This window comes from Phasianus colchicus, chromosome 9 (assembly GCF_987193195.1).
Source record: "Phasianus colchicus chromosome 9, bPhaCol1.hap1.1, whole genome shotgun sequence".
Classification (NCBI taxonomy): Eukaryota; Metazoa; Chordata; class Aves; order Galliformes; family Phasianidae; genus Phasianus; species Phasianus colchicus.
Window position 1 is genome coordinate 14,441,991 of NC_143444.1, and position 25,058 is coordinate 14,467,048.

Here is a 25,058-nt window from a genome sequence, read left to right on the forward strand (position 1 = left end):
AGCTTTCACTGTAAGCAAGATGCAGTGGTATTAATTGAGTAACTAAAACACAATCCTATGGTTACTTTATCTCCTGCCCCCAAGTGTCATCTGTGCCAAGGGCAGGAGAAGAAAGTAAACTTAAACTGTAAAGTAGGAGTTTGAGTACTGAACTTGAGTAACAGTAGCACTGGAACAGAGGCAGTTCTTATAAGGGCTGCTCTGAAAGTAATGCTTTTTTTATTTCATTGTGTTGACCCACAACACCAGGGGTGGATGTCAGTGGTACGGCAGTAAGGGTGAACTTTCCAAACAATATTCTGTTACATTTTACACTACTGTAGCACCATAAAGTTAAGAGTGTCTCAATCAGCTCACCTGTGTGAATTGGCTAGTGGTGGAGACTATGTTGGAAAATAGTGTTTTTTCCCTGAGAATTTGCTCTATCAAATAGTGTCGTTGTGCTCCTTGTCTGTTATTTCTATTGAAATATATAGGAGGCATTGCTTTCAGAGCAGCCTATGTAAAAATGCTGCACCATTTTTAAAAATACTTTTCAAATATTTAGGAGCGCAGTCTGGTGTACCTGTTGATGTCTTCCTCAAACAGTTATTGTACCACAGCAGTATACCTGGAAAAACACATGAGATAATGTTGCAAAATGTAATTAGAGTAGAAATTCGTGAAGTAAAAAATAATTTTTTTAAGATTGCAATGAACTGTCTAGCTTGCCATTTTTAAATGACAATTTTCTCTTTAGCTTTACATACTTGCAGCTTGTCCTTATTGTTCTTGTTCTCATTGCTCTTGTTCTCAATGGCAGTTTTGTCCTCAGAACTCTGACAGAGGCTTCTTTTCTTCTTAGAAAAAAAATAATAATTGCAAGACTTCCTACTTTATTCTGTGCTTAACCTTTTTTTTTTTTTCCCAGGCTTTTCACTTGCACAGTTTTTTTATAAAATTATTATTGAAGCTTTCAAAATATGTTGTCTGTCACTCCATATGCAGATGGTATAGAGGAAAATTGTTGTTTTGTTGGAGTTTTTCCTCGGAGGAAAAAAAAATTGGTTTTATCCATAGACTTTGGTACTGAAGAAATTTAACACCTGGGAGAGTCTAATAATTGCAATGCCTTTCAACAGCATCCCTTAGCTATTGTTCAAATATTTACGTTAGGAAAAAAAGAAGCATTTTATAATGACTGTTTTGATTGAACTGCATTTTATACTGTATTTTTGCACAGCAAAACTAATATATTTGCTCTGGAACAGCAAAGGTTTCCCTGCACTTTTATCTGTAATGTAAGAAGATTGTCCATGGTATCAGTAACTTTTTCTCCTTTAAGAAGCTCTTATTTACATGTCAGTGTAGGAAAAACAGCCTCTCAAGGAATTTTTAGAATGTATTCTTAGTAAATATATTGTCTGATTATTTCAAACTTATTTTTCTTTTTAACAGTATTTCAGTCTGTCAAGAAAGAAGATAGTTTTCTATACCAGTTTTGACCAGCGGAAACGAGCAAATGCAGCTTTTTTAATAGGTGCATATGCTGTAAGTACTAATTGTTGCATGGATACTTCTAGCCTTCCTTAAGAAATATTTCTTGTGTAAATTAATGTCCCAAGGGATGGCTCCTGGGGGAGGTAGGCAGGTAGGTTGTCATTTAATTCCTCTCTAAGCTATCTTTGACAGTTCTGCTATTTGAGTGTTAGACAAGCCTTATCATTGGCACTTACCTCCATTTACTTGCAGAAGGAGTGGCACTGGGACATGTATGTGTTTCCCATAGGACACCACTTCCTTGAATGTCAAAAAATGCAAACCTCAAACTTCCCTAAAATTGCAGGGCTTAGGATCAATTAATTCTTAAGATTACAGTGAGATTCATGCTGGAGTGGGAGAAAACTTTCTCTTAAAGCCCTTGTTAAGTTGTAAAACCAGACCTGTTTTGTTTTTCGTTCTTTTTCTTTGTCTGCTGATAATAATGGAGGACCTGATTTCAGCCCTCTAATATTACAGACTATGAGCAAAGCACAGGGCTATCTTAGGTACACAATTCTTACTATGATGTCACACAAATCTTGATGATCCTAAGCTGTGATTTGCACAGCTGCTGCTGTGTTGTTGTAGCAGTCAAGCTCAAACTTGAACTTTCACCTTTCCTCTCCAGAATTGGAACAAACTTGTGGAGAACTTAAAAGTTTTGACACTGATACACTGTTTGAACTAGCAAGCTGCTGGTCCTGAGCTGGCATCTGTATGGTCAGCTGACTTGTGGAGGTGTCTGTTAAGTCAGGCTGTAAACTGTGTGTGTATTTTTTTTTTTTTCAGGACTGAGGTCTTGCTGAAAGCAAAGTTGAATAAATGCATATGATTATACTGAAAGTCCCTAGGTTGCAGATTTTTGTAATGAAACAAAACATTTTGCTGCGAGCGTGGGGTTAGTGTATAAATGCAAGGAAGGAAATCTATTTAAATTGAAAGATAAGGGAAAAAATAAATTTAATTTTAAAAATATTTGGGGTAGATTTTTAATCCTGGGAGTAAACCTGATGGAACAACTCTATAAAAAGAAGAATAAAAACAAGCAGCAGACAAAGGCAGGAAACACTCTTGTGGTGAAGGGGAATGGCAATATATTAAAAAAAAATAAAAGTCTGAGTGACTTTATATTTTAAAACTACTACAATTAAATTTACAGGGAGAATGCTCATTTGGCACGTATAAATTGGAGCATCTAATTTCTTTCACTGGTTTGCTCTTGTCTGATCCTATCTTGATCTCTCAATACATCCTGGAAGACTTGGAATGGATAGAACTAGCATTCTCTGTTGTCTGTGGATGATGGGTTAAAAGGATCTTATAAACATTAGCTAGACCCAAGGAGAGCTACTGTTTATTAACAGATCTTCTTGCAAAGCCAGGCTTTAGGAACAGAAAGATAAGGAGATATGTAAGATACAAGACAGGTCTCCAAATAGGGGACTCATCAGCTAATTAAGACTATTCCATATTTATGGTATTTAAGACATGAAATCTGGAACATTGGTATGTTTGGTAGTCTGAAGTTGAATGAACTGTTCATTCAGCAGCTAAGGGGGTAAGGACACATACTGGCAGGAGGTAGAAATCAGTCTAATGAAAATTGTGATGAGGAGCACATAGCATATGTACCATGATGTGACTGCATATGTATTCATAGAAGGTATCAGGTGGCACATCATACATAAGAGGGGAGCCTTATGTGTAGGACAAGGTGAACTAGTGTGCCAGGACTGCAGGCACTTTTAAGCCAGCTTAGTATATGTTAAGCTGCTAATATCTCATAACTTCTAACATCTGCAAGCAATCCACATGTGCATTTGATACCAGTACTCTCCTGTCAGACTAGTAGGTATTGTGCGTATCTTCTAATTATTAGAAGATACAATATATTTATAGTAATGCTTTACTAATATGGTGCTGTCAATGCAAAAACGGAGTCCATTACCTATAAACAATTCATTTGCTGCAGAGTCACTTTTCAATTAATCTCAATTTAATATAGTATTGGAAAACAGTTTGCGCAAAAGGTATCTGATATTACATAAAAATTTCAACCCAGAATTGTATCTGTAGGTGTGTATTTCTAGACTTGCCAGTGTAGTGGAATTCTGCTCATATCCTTTCATAGTAGTTGATTATAATGCCAATAAATTCACACAATAGGTATTCTGAGAAGTTATTTATGAGCCACCTAGTAATCTGATTTGTATGATTGCTGTGTTGGTGTTATTGTTTTTAACTATAGAAATTTAAATTCTGTAATCTAGGTATATTTGTTTCATCTTTGGGAAATGATATTTGCAGTTTCAGAGCATTTTACCTCTAAGGCATTGTTCAGTCGCATGCAGTATGTACATTCTTGGGTTATATAATAGGAAGATTTCTGATAATCTAGTTATACCTTCAGTGAAGGAGTTATGTACAGTTGGTGATTCGATCATTTTATTTTATGTATGCACTCTTTAATTCAAGATCTTCCGCACTTATCTTGGTTTTGATTACACAAGGTTTCTGAGGCCAGGAAGTCTTACAGCTTTGAACTCTATCAATGTGTGAAAGTTAATTGAGAAAGCTTGTTTTATTTGTCGTGGTGCTAAAATATTAAGCGTAAAATGAAACTTGGAAAATAGTGGATCATGTTCTAGGAATGGGTTTCCAGTGCTGATTATGCAAATTAGAGTGTTTCATTAAGCAGTTTCTTAGACAAGCTGAACTGAAAGACCCTGATAGCTATTAAAGTATTTTAGTAGAATAGTCTTAAATTTGAGAGAGACAACATCTTCTATATTTTGGTTTTTGCAGCAGGCTTTCTATACACTGATTAATCTCATCTAGTTGCTAAATTAATGTCCTCATTCGTAAGAGTTCTGCAAGAATTACTTTTGTCATAAAATTAAGATTTCGGAGAACAAATACTTGAAGTCTTTCAGAAATAGAAGAAAGTGAAGATTTCACTGGTCTTACATAGAAGGAACTCCAAACTACTAAATTGCTGGGACCAGTGCATAAAATGTGTGCTGTCAGACATGGGGGTGATGCTGAATTTTGTGAAGTCTAATCAGATTCTACAGAGCATGTTAGTATTGCTTTGCTCATCTCCTAGTCTGTCTGGAGACTTGTTTTAGGGTTGGTTGTTTTTGTTTTTTTTTGTTTGTTTTTGGTTTTTTTATATAGTTTTCCACTGAAGTTAATTATTTAAAAAAATATTGTTTTAAAATAATGCTACAAGTACTTTCATACCTACTCAAACTAAAGTTGCCTGGTTTGACTCAACACGTCCTTAATAGTTTTTGTCTGAAACTGAGAGAAGAGGGATGTAGGCAAGAGGGAATAGGTTTGACTAAATTATACTGGAAGGATTGCTTCACTCCTCACTTGTCAGCAGGGAAATTACTCTTAGAGAAATCATGAAAGATAGTGTGTATTCTCCTCTCTTAAATGGGTGAGTTGGGCAGAGGTGGAGAATGCCTCTTTCTGTAATGTTAAGGTGTTCGTTATGGTTTTTTTTCTGATTGGAAAACAAGGAACCCCTATTGGACTGTGTTCTCTAGTATCTGAAAAGTCTTGAATTCTCTGTGGAAGAAGTAATACTAGTCTGTACCTTACAGCTACAGTTCTTCTAAGATCAGAACTTGATCTGTGGACCAAAATTTGCCTTTTGAGCAATCCTGGTGAAACACAACTCTTACTGTGACAAGGTCTGAAAAGAAATCCACTAAACTCTTTCTCCTTTTTCTTGCAGATAGCAGGTGGGCTGGTCATATTTCTTGAGATTACTTATTTTAGTACTGATAGCTTTCTGTAATGCCAGAGAAAAGCTGTCTAGTTCTGAAGTTTATAAGTTTGGTGAACTAATAAGGCATCATCATTTGCCTGACATTTGCAGGAGTGATTTTCCCTAATTAAAAAAAATAAAAATTACATTACATTTCTGAATCCTACCTGGGGCTTTAAGAGCTTGTTCTTTCTTAATCGAAGCATATTACACTACTGTTCAAGTAGTAATTCCTCCTTTGGAAGCAAGTACAAAGGAGTTTCAGTTGTGGAAGCATGTGCAGCTTTTTAACATCCTACAGAATATTGAGAATTCTATTAACTTGAGATACAACTCTAGACATAACACAACACAAATTGCAAACATTCTGAGAATGACTGCCACTTACTTCTGTTTCTATGTGCTCAAGGTGAGAAGTTGAAAATCAAAGCTTTTAGATCAGGACCCATGTTTTCATTAAGAAAATCATTATCAATGCCTTATATTGCCTTATATTCTACAGTTAAATGTGCAAACTGAAAGTAAGTGCTGTCTATAAGCTGAGTTGCAGAGAAATGTGTAGGCAAATTGTGTCACTTAGTTTTCAAAACATATTTGCTGCATATAAGGTATTGCCCCAAACTGGATATCTATTTATAAATAATGCACTTAGTATGTATTCCGAATTGGATTTATTTTATGAGCAATATTACTGTTCGCGCTGTATTTGAAATGCAGTGAAGTGATTTCATCTTATGATTGCTTACTGTGGTGTTGAACCAGTGGACTGAATAGTGATTTAGTGATATCAGGACAAGCCTTGCTTTAGTATGCTGCATTAACTATAAGCTGGTCTCATAGTAAGAGGTTCACTTACTGAATTTGACATGTTGTTCACTTGAGAGTGTTTTGACAATTAGGAATCAGGAAATGTTTGTGTTGGAAATGTTTCCATTGAGCTTTGGTAGGGAAATATTTCCTTTTTTAACTACAATTGTTTTGAATCATCTGAATTTGGGCAGAGAGCTCCTAGTACAGGTGCTTGTTTTGCATCCTAATTCAATGGTGCGTCTGTTTTAAAGTCTCCCAGTTGGGGCAATGTGAGACTTAAAAAGAAGTATGCGCAGATTACACAACAGATACAGTAGTCCCCCTTTCTCTTGATTTTTTAAGCTTTCAGATGATGTGGATATGCTTTTCTGACCTGCAGATGGCACAGCAGATGCTTGTTAAGCTGTATGGTATACCTTCTGAAAAGTTTAGTGGTTCGGGGGAAACATGCAAATAGTTAATGACTCTTCGGGCTCAGGGCTCATTTATTTGTTTATTTTCCTCTCTTCACCTCTTCTTCTCCCTTCCTTTAGGTAATATACTTGAAGAAAACACCAGAAGAAGCATACAGGACACTTCTGTCTGGATCTAATCCGCAATATATTCCATTTAGGTATGTGAGCACCAAAAATGGGCCTAACTTTTGTTTTTAGAATTTGCTAAATATGCTTTTTTTTCTAAATTCCTCTCCTAGAAAATGGCTTCATGTCTGACACAGACATAAACGTGTAATGCACAGAATTTTCTATACTTCTGATTTGCTTTGCTGTTGGAAAAATAAACTATTTAGACTTTAGTTTTATGTGATATTCTCGGTTTTGCAAGCTTTCAGATTTAAAAAATACTTGTTAGCATGTTTGCGCTTTAGCAGTCTAAACTTTACTTTCATGTATCGTGCTTTACTATTTGGAATTCTAATCTTCTCTACTGCTTAGCAGCTAACCTGCTAGACTTACGTGGATGATGAATTTTTTTTCCTGTTTCATTTTCTCAGTGTAACAGAACATCTACTGAAGTTCAAGTTAAGTTGCTTTGCCTTTGTTTTCAATGAGTAGATGATTTCTAATAATTTTTCTATACTCTCTGGAGCAAAGTGGTCTCGAGACCTGGATTTGAGAAGTTTTGGCTGTCATAACTATGTAAAGAAGGTTTCCAGTTTCTTTTTATTGTGTGGACTTTGAAATGTCATTGTGCTTTGCAGATGGATGTATCTGGCACTATTCTTAGACAGAACCAAGTGATACAAGACATTTGTGAGAAGGTCAAGATCTGTTTCTCCAGAAGAGTCAACAATTTACAAGTAGTGTTCACTGTCATCTAAAGCATTTGAAAATGTAGGCCTATCTTGCTTATGCTGGAAGGTTTCTTTGTTTCTAGAGCCACTCAACAAGGAATGATCCAGTTGTCTCTATTCCACTAGTGACTACAGGAGCCAGATACAGTATGGACTGTTGAGATGGCAGACTTAAGTGTGAAAACCAGTTTAGCTATAAAATCTTAAACCATTAAGCACTTCATTTTAAGGAATGGTATCAAATCAGTGATTGCTTTTATCATCAGAGAGTTTATGCAGTCATCTGATTGTTGATGGTTCTCCAAAGACCAGGAAGTTTGCTGATTTGTTGACATCTCTGTCAATTATTACAAAATTGGCTTAAAAATTCACTCACTTGCTGAAGTGCTTTTTAATAATAATAATAACTCTTATGTCAATGTTATTTTTTAACATCACCACATTCTATATAAAATACAGGAATTATGATTTAAGTTTAAGACACTGTTGTTTTCTTCACCCTTTTTAGGCTTGTTGGATTCTAATCTTCTCCTGATCTGAAATAATTGCACTGGCCATTTCCAATTATAGAAGGGGCATGTTCTGGAATATTTCTACAAACAGTTCTTTATTACTCTGAGGGTAGAAACAGTGTCAATTGTTCTGTCTTTTTTTTTTTTAAAGTTTTTACTTTGAAGAAGCAACAAGTGAAATACTTCCCCAGAATTTTTTCTCTTCCTTCTGGAGAATACAATGCAGTATTTAAATAGAGTCTAGAGAACTGCTTCTCCCTTTCCTATCAAATAGTGCTGTCTCAGTTGTTCAACTTGGCAGGAGATAACAATCAAATAGTGTTTTTCATATAAGAGTTTTAATAACTAATATAACCTATTTTTTTCAGAATGTTAGCTTAATTTATTCCAACCTTTCTTTAAAAGCAAAACTTAGTAGTGTAGGAAGCCAAACTTTTTCAGTAGTGTAGGATGTGTGTTACCTGAGAATAGCTTTATTTTGTTCACCTATTCTAAAAAACTCATTGTTCAAAATTATAGTAAATTGCTATGTCTTTAGGTTCCTTCTCTGCTTCTTCCCTTGTCAAAGAAAAAATTAAGATATGTAGAAACAAGGTACTGACAAAGAAAATCTTAATTACCAAGTCTTGAAATTATGAGACAGAAAATTTAGGAGCAATCGTCTTTTTTTTTTTTTCAGAACAGTTTCATGCAACCCTTTTTCTTCAAGGAAAAAGTCTACATACCTATACCTTGCAACCAATTCCTTATTGAAGATGCAAGTAATATAGTGAAAGTGCTGTTTCTGCTTGACTGTGCAGAGCAGTGAGAGTAATTGGCTTTGATTTCTTGTGAGACTGGTTAAGAACTACAAAGCAATTATGTTAAACAATTATTTAACTTCATAAAGAAAATTAACATGATTGTACTATTAATATATCATTAATATTGCAAGTATCAAACAAGCATTCACAGCAGAGCCAGAGTCAAAATTCACAAGATTCTATTCCAAAATAGAATAGTTAGCTACTCTGGGATCAGGAAAGGAGAGGATTGAAGGGAAGAAATCTTAAGCGGGGCCTTCCTGTTTCCTAAAAGAATATGGAGTTCTGAAGTTTGGGGAGAATTTTTCTGTATGCTGGAAGAAATAAACATCTTGATTTCTTGAATATTTTTTCTGATTTGGTGTCAGGCTGGAAAACACTTAAGTTTCTTCTGAAGGTGTTTTGTACTGTGTCAAGTCTTGGCACTGGGTAAAAGCCTAAGAAGATTCTGTTACCTGTGTGGTATACTTTATCATGCTGGGAAAGAAAGCTTTCTAATCTAGCTGTACAAGAGGTGTGAGAAAAAGAGCGAGGAGATAGATTTCTTTAGTTTAAGAGGATAGGAGGCTAGGTAGGAAATAGGGAGTCTGGAAGTTATGGGGCGGGAGATGGGGTTATTTATGACCCATAAATTTGTAGAAAGAGGCTGGAATAGATGCACAAGGAGCTTAAGAATTACTGGGGTTGAGAGAAGGACAAGTAGATTTTGTGAGGGCCTGCAAGGGGGCAATCAGTGTTAGCTGGGAATAGGGGAAAAATAACATGTTTCTTTCCTGGTTTTCCAAGAATTTTCAGATGATTTTCAGCTGTGTTCTAAGATACTTCTGGCATCTCTAATGCAAAATACAGCATGATACAGAGACTCGAAGCATATGAATCTGGGCTGCCACGTTAGGTACTATATCTGCTTGGCTTCAGACTATTCTGTGCAAAAAAAAAAACCCAATCTATGCTGTGAGGAAGTTTGTACTCCTACATAAGTGGCGTCTTGAAAAAGGGCTAAAATGACTTTTATGTAAAATGAAAATCAATACCTGAGTGCCCTGTCTTTTCTCTTATTCTAAAATCTGGGGAGGAAATAACTTGGCTTATTAATGAGTGGAATTCAGTTCTTACTGACTTGAGTTTACACTTTGCAGCCTGGCACTTAAATGTTACATAACTTATGTAGTACAGCTTATCTCTGGAATTGTCTCAAATGTGAGAGTTTTATCAGTGTGCAATGATCAAAGGTTCAGTGTTACAGCTAGATTATTTAACAGGCTTGTTAATTTGATATGTCAAGTGTCTTCTATTTGGAAAAAAAACAGACAGCTTTCAATAGGTAGAATCCCTGCAGGACTGTCAGGTTCTTCTGAGGCATGTTTACATGAAAATATCACTGGGAAACTGATCTACTTTCATTGAGCTCGGTGACCTCAAAAGGCCTTAATCGGCTTAGATCTTCAGCTGGGTTTTTCATCTGAAGACAGCGTCAGTGAATATCATTCATGGCTTGGGAAGAAGTCAGCATACTCCTCTTACAAGATGTATGGAAACTTTTTTTTTTAAATGGAAAAACCAGAGAGGGTGCAGGAGGATTAGGCATTACTGTATTTGAGAATCTTTCATCTCATTTTTGGCTGATTTACTGATACTCTAGTCTATTGAAGACCTTGTTCTCTATCCTTTTGCTTCCGCTTATGAAAACACCACTAACATCATTTTAAACCATGATAAATATCAGCTTTCTACCATAAAGCTGTTTTAGATTTTCATTTCAATCTACTTTGACTTTCTATAGAAAAGAAAAAAACAGGCATTTTAACTTAGTTATGTTTCTAGATATGACATGAATTTAACTTCAGTTTTGCTTTTTTTTTTTTTTGACATTCATTTCTTTGCAAGTTCTGGGAAAACAATTTATTTTCTTATTGATGGCATTTGGAGATTTGCTGAAAGAGAAAGCATTATGCAGTATTGAGGTCAGCTCTGGTAACTGTGAAATCGGATGTGGGATTTGCAGCTCTATAATACCGGCTCAGATTCATGCTGCATTTATATGTGAGAAATACATGAATATTTCTGATTTTGAAACCAAATAGAGCTGTCAGGTAATACTTGGCAAAACACTGTTAGAAAATCAAGATGGTTATGCATTTGGCCATTAAAAAAAATAATACTGTAACAAAACACAGAATCAGCAACAGAAATTGGAGCTCCCACAGTGTAACACAATGCAGGAGAAGCCTGTGTGTGCTCTTCTCTGTTGTTTGATCAGAAATGAGATCTTTTTTTCCCTGTTTTCTTTAACACATACTTCAGAGTTAAACAAGAAGGTATAGCACTGTAAATCCAAATCCTCTGTTTCCATCAGTAAAGCACTCAAAATGTCTTTGTATGTGCATAAGTAGTTCCAGCAATTTCTAAATGACTCATCCTTAAACATAACTGTGCACATTAGTTTCTTATAGAATCATAGAATGACCTGGTTGAAAAGAACCACAATGATCATCTAGTTTCAACCCCCCTGTTATGTGCAGGGTCACCAACCACTAGGCTAGGCTGCCCAGAATGGTGAGCAAAGGAGAAGAACAAGTTGAAGTAAGAAGAATGTATGCAGTTAATTGTAGTTTCATCTAAAACACTATTTCTTTGTAGTTGGTAGAATTTTTTTATTTAAAGTACTCTTTCTCATAACTCTAGTAGTGTTTGCATCTGGTTTTACTGTTGTACAAAATATGGATCACTGAGAATTTATTGCATTTTATGCAGCTAAAATTATTATTAATTATTATTCTAGAACTTTAACAACAGTGACAGATGCTTCAATGAAATGCATAGCAGTGGCTCCAGTACTATATAATTGGCTTCTCAGATTACTGTGGTATGAGAATAATTATATTTTTAACAGGACTTCTGTGAAGCTTAGTGCTATTTCAGATAGAGCTCAGTATTTCCTGGCTATGGCTGCAACCACTCCAGGCAACTCTTCTGCAGAAGAGTGGTCGGGTGCTGGAATGGGCTGCCCACAGACCTGGAGTCACTGTCCCTGAAGATGTTCAAGAAACATTTAGATGTTGTACTGAGGGATGTGGGTACGTGGGGAAATACTGGTGATAGGTGGATGCTTGATTGAATGATCTTAGAGAGCTTTTCCACCTCGGTGATTCTATGATTTTTAGTGACAGTCTTGAATTTTTATATGAAAACAAAAGGAAGAAGGGTTTACACGAAGAATGCTAAAGTTGAGGTAGTTATTCTGCTACCTCAAATCTTTTTTTTTCCCAGTAAATGCTTTAATTTAGCAATGTTTGGAAAATAAGATCAAATTATTCTTTAAATAGTTAACACAGATTTGTAGCGGTTTGACACGGCTTGTCTTCTGTTTCTGATTCAGTGAAAAAACTTGGTAACTCGGCCAAGTTCCTCTGCTTGAGGAGGAAGTTATCAAGGTGATTGGGGAAGGAAATGTGTTTTTCTTTTGCTTTAAACAAAGAAAGAATAAGAACAGTAACTTAAAATATCTTTGGCAACTCCCTATAAACAAAAATATATTTTCACTGAGTAGTTTATTTGAAATGCTCAGAATATTAGGTCAAGACAAGCTTTTTTTTTTTTTTTTGACTAAGGTCAGAATACTGAAAGTGTATTAACTTCAATTCATTCCACAGAATTGTTATCTAGTTGATAGGGAGACTGAATATTTAAAAAAGTTGCTGTTCAACTTTGTAGCAAAATGGCATAATATTGGACACTGTTACAATCGTGTCTTCTATTCCAATTTCTCTAAGTACTTAGTTTTGTGTTTGCATTGTTTTAGGTTTTTTGTTTGCTATCCCTGTTATCAAATTGTAGTAACTTCTAAGTGTTTTTGTCATGTATATGTTCCCACTTCGTCCCAATGTTTTTTTGTTCAGATCTTTTTTTTTGTGAAAAAATCAGTAGTCTCTTAAACTTATCATTTTCTGTTGTGATCTAATCTGCTTATTTAATACAATCAAAATACCTCATAGCTTTACATCTTGAAAAAGCTTGTTAGTTTTGGATGTGAAATATTTACTGACGTTAAAATTTCTGGTCTAAAACATTGTGATGATTATTTCAGTTAATAATCTAGTAACTTAGAAGACTTTCTTGAGCCTGCCTGTAATATGAAACTGTGGTTCTTGTAGCTTCACACTTTCCTAAAATATGCATTTTCTATGAACCTTGCTTGCTTGAGAATTCTCTATTATTTGCTTGTAATATGTGACAGTATTTTAGAGCACTTCTGAGATTAAAGGACCATATCAATACTATAAATTTCACATTACTTATAGCAAGTAGAGTCTCAAAAGTGAAAGTATCTAATGAATTAAATTTTGAATAAACTATGGATTAAAGATTTATCTGTCTGAAATCCAGAACTTTCATTGTTCTGATAAATTGCATTTCATAACATCCTCAACAAAGTAGCTCAGAGCAAAACTGTGAAGTATTTATTCAGTGACTGATTTGAAAGTCTGCCCAGGCAGAATTTGTTGAAATGCAAACTGGTCGGAAGCAAAGCTTTAGATGTACTTTTTCTTTTATTTCTCCAATTAGTGCGGTGCTGTTATTTTCAGCGGTAGCGTTTGTTTTTATGTTGGTGTCTCTTCTGTCTTCAATATGATTTGCTTTTTAGAGTTCTGTCATTTTTTTGAAGAGAAATTGTTTTTCTAATGTCAGGCCCGATATCAAGTAACTTTCAATTTCCTATATGATTAATTTATAATTGTGTTTGGAATCGCGCATCAAAATGAGAGCCCTGAAGTGAAATCCAAGCTAGCAGTTAGCTTGCTCTTTCTTTTTACAGAGGAAGACTTGAATAATGTTTAAAGCAAGTTTTGCTTTGTGTGCTACTGACCTTGTGCAACTGAAAGAGAATAGCAAAGCTTCCTGTTGGAGAAGAGCATAAATAACTTGGTCCAAGGCCATGTGGGTAGCTGACATGTAAACACGTACTGAAAAGAATTTCAGTACCGTAACTGTATTCACACTGAGCTCTATCCTTGATAGAGGCGTGCTTCAGCACAGAGAAGGTGGTAAGCAATGTATTCTAGGAACTTCAATGAAAGAGTTCTCCAAGAGGACTGAATAACTTGATGATATTCTATTATGTGCTACCTTTTCCTGAGTTGTTAAAAGGATACTTATATTAAATTAATTTGTTGAATTTATAGGGATGCTTCATTTGGGAACTGCAACTACAATCTCACCATCTTGGACTGTTTACAGGGAATAAATAAGGTAATCACGCTTTTCCTTAGAAAAACAGGTTTAAATTGACTTAAAACAAAAAACAAAGAAAACCCCAGCAAAATACACTTAAAATACATTAGAAAATCTGTTCATGAAGCCTGAATTACTGAGAGCTCTGAGTAGTGACAAATGCAGAGGGCTATGATTTTACTTCGTTAGCATGGCTTTTCATAGGTTTTGTAGTTCACCTTAAATAGGATGTGCAAAAATTCCAGTCCCAGATGGATAGAATTTACATGTGTTAGTGGACCCAGTGCACTGAGTTCTTTATGAACATTGGTAAAAGAGAATAGCGTAAATTGATAAACTGAAATCATATGGACACACAGGTATTCTGAGCACTTTTTAATACGCTCTTTGCAGTTACTTGGCTTCATTTGATTGTTTTTTTGTTGCCAATATTTTGAAAATTGTTTAAAAAGAATGGGAACTAACGTCCCTTATTGGTGTTTTAGCATGTCTCTTTCCAAATCTAGTCGACTGGCTTGTTAAACCTCTGCTATGGTTTCCAAGTACGTATGATACCCAGTGTAAATATTAGAAACCTACCAACAAAGTTGGAGAAGGATAATTGAAATTGCTCATTTATCAATTATAACTGATAACATAAACTGGCCAGACAAGGGGGTGAGGCCCTGGGCAGCCTGATCCAGTATTAAATGTGGAGGTTGGTGGCCCTGACTGTGGTGGGGGGGGTTGGAGCTTCATGATCCTTGAGGTCCCTTCCAACCCAGCCATTCTGTGATTCTGTGCTATGTTTGTGGTTGTGATCCTGGGGAAAATTAATCTAGTGTTGCTTAAAAAAAAAAAGTTATTTTACACTTTATTTGCTAACCTTATACTACATTATATACTTTATACTGTAAGCAAAGATCACTTCCTGTTCACCTGCATTCCTAGTGATCTTGGTGAGAAGAACAGATTATATAAATGGTTCTGTACTGATACTTTATAGACTATTTGTAATTTATAAAAGAATGGCAAAATAAGTGTCTCTTAAAAACTGAAAAAAGGACAGATAAAGCTTAATATTTTTAGTTCTCTGGGGGTGGGAAAGGAGCTGTCAGTTAGCAGTAAGACTCTAATTTGTGTGGCATTCTACAGATCCTAATGCTCTGTGAAGCATTCAGGAGCAGTCAGTATAATATATCTGCAACAAACACATCAAGAAGACTGAGAATCAATTTTCCATCTTTTGTCTCCATGAAAGTTATTATTGAATCTTTGTCCAGTTCATCTACAAACTGCAGATGCAGAAACTGTATGGCTCAAACTAAAGTAAATTTTAATCTAACTGGGTAAATTTCATGATTCAGATATACCGTGTGTGTGTGTGTGTGTGTAATGTAAGGAGTTTACTTATTCTGGAGTGCAGCCATCCAGCCATGCTTAAATGAAATAACACTTTTGTAATCTGCTATTTGAATAAACCTCTCAGTATCTTAGGTATCATGAGAGATCCAATCATAAGACTGAATTGTCTGTTAGAGAAGCTATTTTGTTTTTGCCTTAACAAAAAGAAACAAGTTCTTTACCTGTAGCAAATACTGACAAATATGCTAAACAGTAATGTGGTATGTTTTTAAAACACCTTAATCCTAGAATGTCATGCAATATCTATACTTTTCAGAATGTGTTAGATCCATACAGATACAAGCCATTGAAATGTATTCCAATTATTCTTTGAAAGAAACTTGTGCTATGGATGCCTAGTTCCTAAAATTGCTTTAATATGATGTTATACGCAAATTTCTAGTATAAAACTGACATTTATTAATAGTAAAGTAAAAGCTAAATAATAGTAAATAAAATAAATTAATAGTGATCAAATACTAAGCAATTTATTTCAACCCTATTAATAGGTCTTGTCAATATAGTCTTGTGAACTTCATTCAATCAGTGGAATGTGTTGGGAAAAATGACATCAACAAATCACAAGGTTCAGATTATACTTAGTACTGCTATCTGTAAAGCTTTATGCCTGGGTATTATAGTGATATAATCAGAGTATAACATTAAACTTAAAAGCAAACAAACAAAAATACTCCTTAATGTTTTATTTTTTGATACATCCAAAATACTGAAAAACATACGCAGCCTAGAAATTATTGAATGTGAATATGACAAAAAAGGGAATTACTTCTTAATTTGTCATCTGCCTTACAGGAAAAACATGTAGTCAGGTGGACAGACTCAAAGATTTAAGTGATATGCAACAAATGTATGTTCATCATAATGTCTTTGAAGGAGAAATGATGAACCTGATGTTTCCAGACATTGTTACATTTTTTTTTGTTGTCTGTGTTGTTGATATGTGCAAAATTTAATGTTGTCTTAATGTTAAGACTTCAGCAAGCCAAAAGCACAAATGTTTAGTAATTTCATTTTGATTCTCAAGAACAGAACTGTAAAATGAGATTATAAACAATATTTAAAATTGAACTGACACCTTGTTGCCTTTTAGGCCTTACAGCATGGATTTTTTGACTTTAAGACTTTTGATGTGGATGAATATGAACACTATGAGGTTTGTACGTTTAACGTGTCTGATTTGCCTAAAATAATCTAGAATACATAGTACCTCACAGCTTTAAAATGTATTGCAAAACATTTTTATTCAAGTAAATCTTAGTCTTTGTACGTTTGGTAAGTATGAGAAACCACACCATTGTTCTGTTGGTTAGATATCCAGTGGAAGCATATACTAAAACTGTGTTGTCTGTGAATAATGTGGAAGATAGGTATCATTACAATGATACACTGAAATACTGCAGGGCAGCTTCTTGAGATGCTGCTAGTTCCACATGTTACACTTATTTTATAGCCGCATCCTTAGCTTTTTTTCATTATATAGCAGCAGTACATTTGATTAATTAGAATACATCCAAAATATTTACCTAGTGAAGTTGCAAAATGCTAACATAACATTGATTATTTTGCCATTTGTCTCACAAGTGAAGAGTAGACGCTCTGGGTGCCACTATGGCCTTAACTTATGCAAACATCAACTGGCTGAGCTCTTTTTACCTCTGTCTTCAAGTAGTAGTGCTTTTCAAGTAATGTTGCTGAAAAGAACATTTGAAATATACCCTTGCTGCACCTACAAGTTGGAAATCTGAGGCTCAAAGTGTGTATTCATCTGGTCCAGAATACTTGGATGATCTTTTGTCTCTTATTTGCCACACTTCAAAAGAAGGGAGAGTATTTTTAAGGAAGACAGTGATAGCAGTGTGGTTGTACCAGAACTTGCTTTTGGATTTGCCTGAAGTTCTTGCTATTGCACTGGTTAGTGGGAAAGATGTATAAGCTGAAGATAAACTAAACATTAGTGTATATATAAGTTCTCTTTTTAGAGAACTTTAATTGTTAACTTATTGTACATATGTGTTTAGTACATGTAGGTATAAGCTATAGGAAATAATTCATAAACACTCAGGTGGTAGGGTAAAACCAGGAGAGGACTAAATGGTGGGAAAACTCAGTTTACAACCTGCATGTATGCTGTATTTGGCAAATGCAATAGGTGCTTTTAAATATAAAGCTATTCAGAAAGTTTAGGGTATTTGTAGGATTTCTATATACTGCAATGTTCTGTGTTGACTGAGAAATTAGTATGGCCCTTGCTGAAGTACTTAAATTGAATGAAGTAGCAGCTAAAACTAAGTATGAAATTGCTGCTTCTTGCTTGATCTGTGTATAACAATGAAGTGTTTGTTAAAAAGGAAAAAATGTGTTGAATCTCCTAGGATTGTATGTGTGTATATACATGTTCTTGTGTGTGTGTATATATGGTGTATGTTGAGCTGCCCAAAATAAAAAAAACACAAAAAACAATTGACTAAAGCTGCATACAAAGCTGTCCCATTTTATTCAATGCTTAAGATCATTTTATATTGCTCTGATTTGTATGTATGTGTGAATGAATCCTGCTCATTGTCTGAGTTCCTAGTGAGAACTTGGAGTCCTCTTTTTTTTTGGCCTATTCTTTGTATGTCTTATGCTGCTTTACATGTGGCAGTCTGGTCAGCTTTGTATGTTTAGATGTATACTGTGCTGAATTTCTAAAAATTTAAATACTCCAGATATTTGCTGTTAACACTTCAAATGTAGTTGTGTGGAGAAAAGTTGCATAAGACTTAAAAGGAACAGGCTAAAGGAAATATCATTTCTCTAAAAGATGAACTCTATAGCTCTTCCATTTTACTACATTATCAAGACAGCTAATTCCCCTTTTGTTGGTCTTGATGAAAAATAATTAAGTTTATAATTTTCTATAGTAATTGTATGTAGTGCTGAATACATATGTAGTTCAGAGTTGTTAAGATTTAAGTTCTCCACAAAAGCCTATTCTTTAAAGAATTATTTAAGACATAAATGAAACTATAAAAATAATTCAGATTTATTTTCAGAACTTATTAAAGAGAGTAGAGGGCTACAATATTGAGATTGCAGAATTTGAATACAAATTCACTTCCCGTGGGGCGCAGTCCTGACTTGGCACAAAGTTCTCTAGTCTTTATGCAAGCTTGTTATCTTATAGGAGTTTTCACTATGTGAGGACATTTGGAACAAGCCTAATGGGGTTAGCTAAGCATGCATAGCTAGTTGTTGAATTGGTTACAGTAATGTCCATTATTAGAATCTTTCACTCATTAAATGTTTTGATGAACTGAGAACTAAAAGCACAAGCTTCATAATGCAGTTGAACTGAGTGCCATGTCTTTATAAGTGATGCTGAGAATAATTGTATGGCCAAATGAGGAATGAACACTGTTGTCTTAAAAGGGGAAAAAAAAAGGCATTTTCCATTTTGGGTGAAAGAAGAATGTACTGAACTTTTCTGAACTTGTCATTGGAAAGTGAGCACTGCTTTTACAAAGATATGAAACCTGATTTCGATTTTTTTTTTTTTGTCTTTTTATCCATTGCTTCTATCTAAGCTCATCAGAACTACAACAAAATGTAAATTTCAGTATCTACAGAGAGAGAATTGTTTTCACAAGCTAATTATGCTCTTAATTTGTTGTCCCTGAATTGTGTTTTTAGTGCCCACTTTCTAAGTGCCTTAGAGGGAAGAATTTTTCCAAATTCTTTGATTAAATCTCACGCATTTGCCAGTGTTATAAGTTGGTGTCTTCAAACCCTGAACCTTCTATGGGAGAAATATCTTAGATATAGAATCTTTCTGTTTTACCTGAAAACTTTAACAGAATTTGTTGTGGCTTTGTTTTATTAAGAGGTTTTTGAAAAACATCTGGTATGTTAGCCATATATGTAAGCTAAATAATTAGTTCTTCAATTCATCAAGAATGCCGTTATTATGAAAAAAAAAACCACCCCTTTTTAACCTTTGTATAGTTATTAAAATCCTTTTTTTTTCTTTCTCTTGTAATTTTCTAGCGAGTAGAAAATGGTGATTTCAACTGGATTATTCCAGGAAAATTTCTGGCGTTTAGTGGACCACACCCAAAGAGCAAATTTGAAAATGGTAAGGTTCAGGATTTTAATGTGTGTATTTTAGTGCTACTCTTTTGATTATTTTTTTCAGCATGTTAAACATTAATAGCAAATGAGCAAAAGATCATAGAGGTTTATGGATTAACTGTTCCTTGCAGAAATAATTGCACAATGAAAATTTTATGTACAATCATAGAACTTAACTCCAAAAGCACTTTCTAACAATGATTTCCTTAGAGTGACAAAAATGCTTGAGAAACTCAGGTCTCTTACTTTTCTTCTGGTAAAGTAAGGGAGTGTGTATTGAAGGTTTTGTAATAAAGGCCAGGAATGACTTCAAAAAGAAGGTTATCTTTCGTACTTGAGATAAAGGGAAGAATATATGTAATTTTAATGGAATATAAAAGAGAAACTTGACTGATGAAGTAGAGATTTGTTCCAGCTCAAAGGAATGATGTAATTTACCTCATTCCTTGTGCTATGCTGTTTTATTTCTATTAGCATATTTTCTGAATAGCTGCCTCTTCTGCTCTCTTTTGTTTCCTTTATGAATGGAATGCTGCTAATTGCACAATCTGTCCACTGAAGATTTAATCAAAATCTAGAAAATGCATTAGTTGTTTGTTTCTTTCCCCTGGTCACTGTTACTGAACATCTTCAAAAATTTTCTAAATTGCTCCACAGAACTTAGAAAACATCTTTTATTTTAAACGTGTATATCACTTAGTTATGATTAAATTATCACTAGTGCTTGAAATGCAGTTATGAGTGTAAGTACACATTACAAAGCTAAGTTTTTACTTGTTACTGCCAGGCTGGATGGGGCCAGGAGCAATTTGGTGCAGTACTTGATCTAGCGGCTGGCAGCTCTGCATGTGGCAGGGAACTTGATCCTTAAGCTCCTTTCCAAGCCAAATCATTCAATGATATGTATATATGACTTGTAGAAATGTCCCATAGAATGTCCCAGAAACCTGTTTATTCAAGGAGAAAGTTGGATCAACTAATAGAGTTGTAGCGTGGGAGAATTAATGCCCTAATTTCACCTGCAGATTCAATCTTTGTAGATTGCTCTGAAAAGTAATACCTTCTAGTTCTTTCCATGGAAACTACAACAGATACAAAGAGCACAATGATGCTACTTAATTCTCAGCCACAAAACATTTTTCAATATGATCACCATCATTAGCTGTGCTTTTTCACTACAGATGAACAGGAGCCCGCACATTGTGCTTTCAAAACTACACCACTGGAGGTGGCCCATTGTCACCACTGCTAAAATACATCAACCACCACTTTACTGTGCTTACACCCACTGTCTGCTTTCCATAAATGTTCAGCAAGTGTTGATGAATGTCAGTGGATTGACACACCCTTGCTTCATATTCGCTTCCATGTCAGACGCCATTTTGTCAGAGAGTCCCTTAGTGCCATCTGTCACACAGCAACAAAATATAATAGAATATTGGTGGGAAGGCTCAGTCTCTACTGCCATACCACCAGAATCTGCCTCTGACATCACAGGCCAATATAATAGGAGGCTTTATTTTCAGAGCAGCCCTCGTACTTATTTCAAAATGTTAAATTCATAAATGTGTGCAGATATCACACAATTTTTGAGTATAGTTGATGTGCAGGAAAGTAACTGTAAACTATTTAGGAATCTGAAAGAAGGTTGTATGAGCTGGGAGCTAAAATTTCTTAAAAAGTACAGTCTATGGGAAGCTTATCAATAAAGAGTTGGAAAGAGAACGTACTTGGCAATTTGGAAGTAAAGGAGAAGTTAACTAAGAATAGTACAAATGTTTCTTGCACAACTTTACCTTCGATCGTTGCTCTTGTCTGTAATGTAGAACACCAATCTATTTCCATCATAAATAGTGTTTCCTCTTGAAGCATGTTTTATTCTTGTGATCTGCTTTTTTACAGATAAACAGCTCTTCTGAAATGCTGAATCGATTTATATCCTTAGCTCTCTAATGTCTTCAAATCTCCAGAAGTAGAGGGTTGTGTGCTAAAAAAAAAAATTACAGTGCTTCAGAAATACTGTGCTCTAATTGTTGTTTTTTCTGATTCTCTTTTAAGGTACAGTAGTTTTCAGGAGTATTTTGTGGGCCCTTTCAATGTCAGCCTGTTTCTGTATTATTCCAAATAAAACAGTAGAGCATCTTCAGTACAAGAATGTTTTCTTACACTTTTCAAAGGATTTTTGGAAGGGTTTTTATTACCAGGGCATTGAGTCTCATCCTCATAAAATGATTGTTCCAGCACATTTTGCTTTTTTTTTTTTTTTTGCAGGTTATCCTCTTCATGCACCTGAAGCCTACTTTCCCTATTTCAGGAAACATAATGTCACATCAATTATAAGACTAAACAAAAAAATTTATGAGGCAAAACGCTTTACTGATGCTGGCTTTGAGCATTATGACCTGTTCTTCATAGACGGAAGCACACCAAGTGACAGTATAGTTCAGAGGTTCCTGAACATCTGTGAAAATGCTAATGGTGCTATTGCTGTACATTGTAAAGGTATGTGCACTTATTTATTCCTCAGATGGAAGTTCAAAATAAGTATTAATGTGTGTAGTTTATTGTAGGAAAAAAAAGCAAACACTAAAAGGTGGAAACTTTCTTTGAAAGTAATATTGCTTCATAATTGGACTACATATACAACAAATATTTTAATGTGCATATTGAGCTCTTTCATTCCACTTTACTTAAAAAAAACCTGACATTCCATTCTTTGTTTTGTTCTTTTTTTTTTTTTTGCTTAGTGTCACTTGCAGACATGAGTTTTAATTCTTACAGACTTCTTTTGCATTTTGCTTTCAGTTAGCATTGTACTAATTGGCTAGGAAATGCTAAAAACTGAAAGGTTTTCTTTGTACTTTTGAGACTGTTCTACATTTTTCTGTGGAGAAAGTTACTATTGTGATGCTAGTATTTCAAACCAGTCTATGTCAGCATATCATCTAGAAAATATACAGAACGTGCTTAGTCAAGAAGGATCAACAAAGGCTCTGAAGGATTCAGTATGATTTATGTTTAAAGAATTGTGTAAGTTCATTGTAGAGACAAATGTCTTGCTGATCTGAAACAAGAATAGTGCTATTTGTCTGTATTTTATTTCCATGAACACTAAGCATGTGTACTGGGGTAAACAACTTTATTTGCCAACAAGTTGTTAGTTTGGCTAGTACCCAAATATTCTGGCATTAATAAGACAAACAGCTGCTAATTGACTTGAAGTATAAGTTATGGGGATAGCCTGTCAATCTCCAGACTTAATTGCTGAAAGATGGCAGTATACTTTTCTGGTAACTTAAATGTGCGCTTGCTAATCTGAAGTATTTTTGATCTTTCATCTGACTACATAAACCTCAACCTTCACCCCTGAGAAAACTCGCTTTTTAAATTTTTTAAACCCTTATAAATAAACATATGAGAAGCTAACAGTTAACCCGCAGCTGATCTACTATCTGTAGATTTCTTGTATTCTTACTGTAGAATTATTCCTAGCACAGTTTCCACTGTAGACATTGATGGTCTCAGATTCTCCCTAATTATAAGCTTTTAACCTTAATCCTTTAGTCTGAATCATCTTAACTCCCCAAAAAGTTGCAGCAATATTTAGTTATTGGTTAAATGTAAAAAGCTTTTAGTTCTGTATAAAGTTGTCAGTAAAGATAGTTGGCTTGTTAGATCTCTGATATAAATAGTTACTGATATATAAGTAATAATTGACTGTAAATGGAACATTGATAGGAAGGTTCAACTTCTACTGCCATACCTCCAAACCGCAAATAAAAACACTTGGGGAAATAAGGTATAAATGTGGAGATACTTAACTAGCAGTTAAGACAGGGCTAGAAGGAGATAAATTATTGTTTTTTAGTTATAGATTTGTCTAATAGTGAAAACTAATTTTGCCCTCTACCCTTTCCCCTATCCCTTTCTTAAAACCAGGATTAGATTGTAGTTTTGGAGCGTGGGCTGAATTTCTTAAGCTACTGATATATAATATATGCTAGTCAACATGCATTGCTGTTTATACAGATAGTTCACTTCAAGAAGAAATGCAGGAGAGGAACGTTCCCAGGCACCAGTATGTGCTGGGGATCACCTGTCTGGAAAGCAGCTCTGCAGAAAAGGATCTAGGCATCTTGGTGGGCTCCAAGTTGAACATGTCAGTGATGTCCCCTTGCCGTCAAGAGGACTAGCAGATTCTTGGCTGCATGAGGCCAAGTATCACTGGGTACATTCCTCAGCATTAGTGAGAATTCGCCTGGAGTACTGCACCCTGTTCTGGACTCTTCAGAACAAGACAGTTAATGGGCTTCCTAGGAAAAGTCCAGCAGAAGGTGATTAAGGTGATGAAGGGAACAGGGCATCTCTCCTATAAAGACAGCATTGTAACTAGTAAGCATGGAAGAGAGGAGGCTTAGGAGGAGATCTTATCCAAGTCTATAAGTATGTGAAGGGGACAGACCCAGGCACAGTGGTATCCTTTGTCAGGAGAAGAGGCAATAGGCACAAACTGGAAAGCAAGAGATTTTCTCTGAACATCAGGAATCACTTCTTTGCTATGCAAGTGACTAAAAACTGGCACGGGCTATCCAGAGAGGTTGTGGAGTCTATCTTGGAGATCTTCTTCAAAAGCTGTCTGAATGTGAACCTGAGCAACCCTGGGTGACCCTGCTTGAGTAGGAGATTGGAACAGATGGACCCAGAGGTTCCTTCCAGCCTCAAACATTCTGTGGTTAGTAGTGAATAGTTTTTACAGGCTGATATCGCAACAAATCTTACTCAGAAAGAAAATCCCACTAGCTGAAAAGATGTTTGCTGCTAACTGTTGTGATGTATACATGTATTTTCATGTGTTTGATTCTTAATTTTTAAAGTATTAATCTTAGCCTTTGTGTAAGGGTACTTTCATTTTGTTTTATTTATGGTCCTGTAAGAACAAGTTCCACTTTGGTCACGGGTTTCTTAAATATCAGCCCTTTAAAAAAAGTTTGAGGTAGAAGTGCACAACTGAACTATCAGTTGCATGTTTTTCTAAAGGTGTTAATTTTTTAAAAAAATATTAAGTATTAAGTTGTGTAAGTACAGCACTGAAATCCTGTAGTGTGGTAAACAGAATATCAAATCAGAAATTGTTTCTTCAAGTATTAAAGTTACATAACATTTCAAAAGTTGTCTTATCTTGTAATTGAATTTGATAATTAGGAAATGCTTACAACTTTGTACGTGAATGTTAATATGTGTGTTTCTTTAGCTGGCCTGGGAAGAACAGGAACACTGATTGCCTGTTACATAATGAAACACTACAGGTTCACGCATGCTGAAGCCATTGCTTGGATAAGAATATGTCGACCAGGCTCTATTATAGGACCTCAACAACACTTCTTGAAAGAGTATGTGCATGTCATTTGCTACTAGGAATCGACTGCTTTTCTACATCCTTACTGATCTTTCTGCCCACTGGAGTTGTATATTTCTGCCTTTCATAACATATTTTAAGTTAGCTGAGATTGAGATAAATTTAATAGGTAGCAGTCATCTTCTCTGGAGTACTGTACATTTTGTTGCCTTCAGGAACAGAGGTGTCAAGACTCTGA

General features: G+C 35.1%; 1 protein-coding gene across 3 annotated transcripts in view; it reads left to right on the plus strand.

The window, feature by feature from the left end:
* Window positions 1-25,058, plus strand: part of CDC14A (cell division cycle 14A) — a 56,215-nt gene that overhangs the window by 15,291 nt on the left and 15,866 nt on the right. For 2 of the 3 annotated variants that reach the window (XM_031614825.2, XM_031614823.2), the window contains exons 4-10: window positions 1,438-1,530; window positions 6,643-6,722; window positions 13,902-13,968; window positions 16,445-16,507; window positions 19,381-19,468; window positions 21,736-21,966; window positions 24,716-24,854. In XM_031614825.2, the coding sequence (XP_031470685.1) occupies window positions 1,438-1,530; window positions 6,643-6,722; window positions 13,902-13,968; window positions 16,445-16,507; window positions 19,381-19,468; window positions 21,736-21,966; window positions 24,716-24,854 (761 nt within the window). The remainder of the gene's footprint in view (window positions 1-1,437; window positions 1,531-6,642; window positions 6,723-13,901; window positions 13,969-16,444; window positions 16,508-19,380; window positions 19,469-21,735; window positions 21,967-24,715; window positions 24,855-25,058) is intronic. The other variant, XM_031614824.2, reaches the window with a different exon arrangement.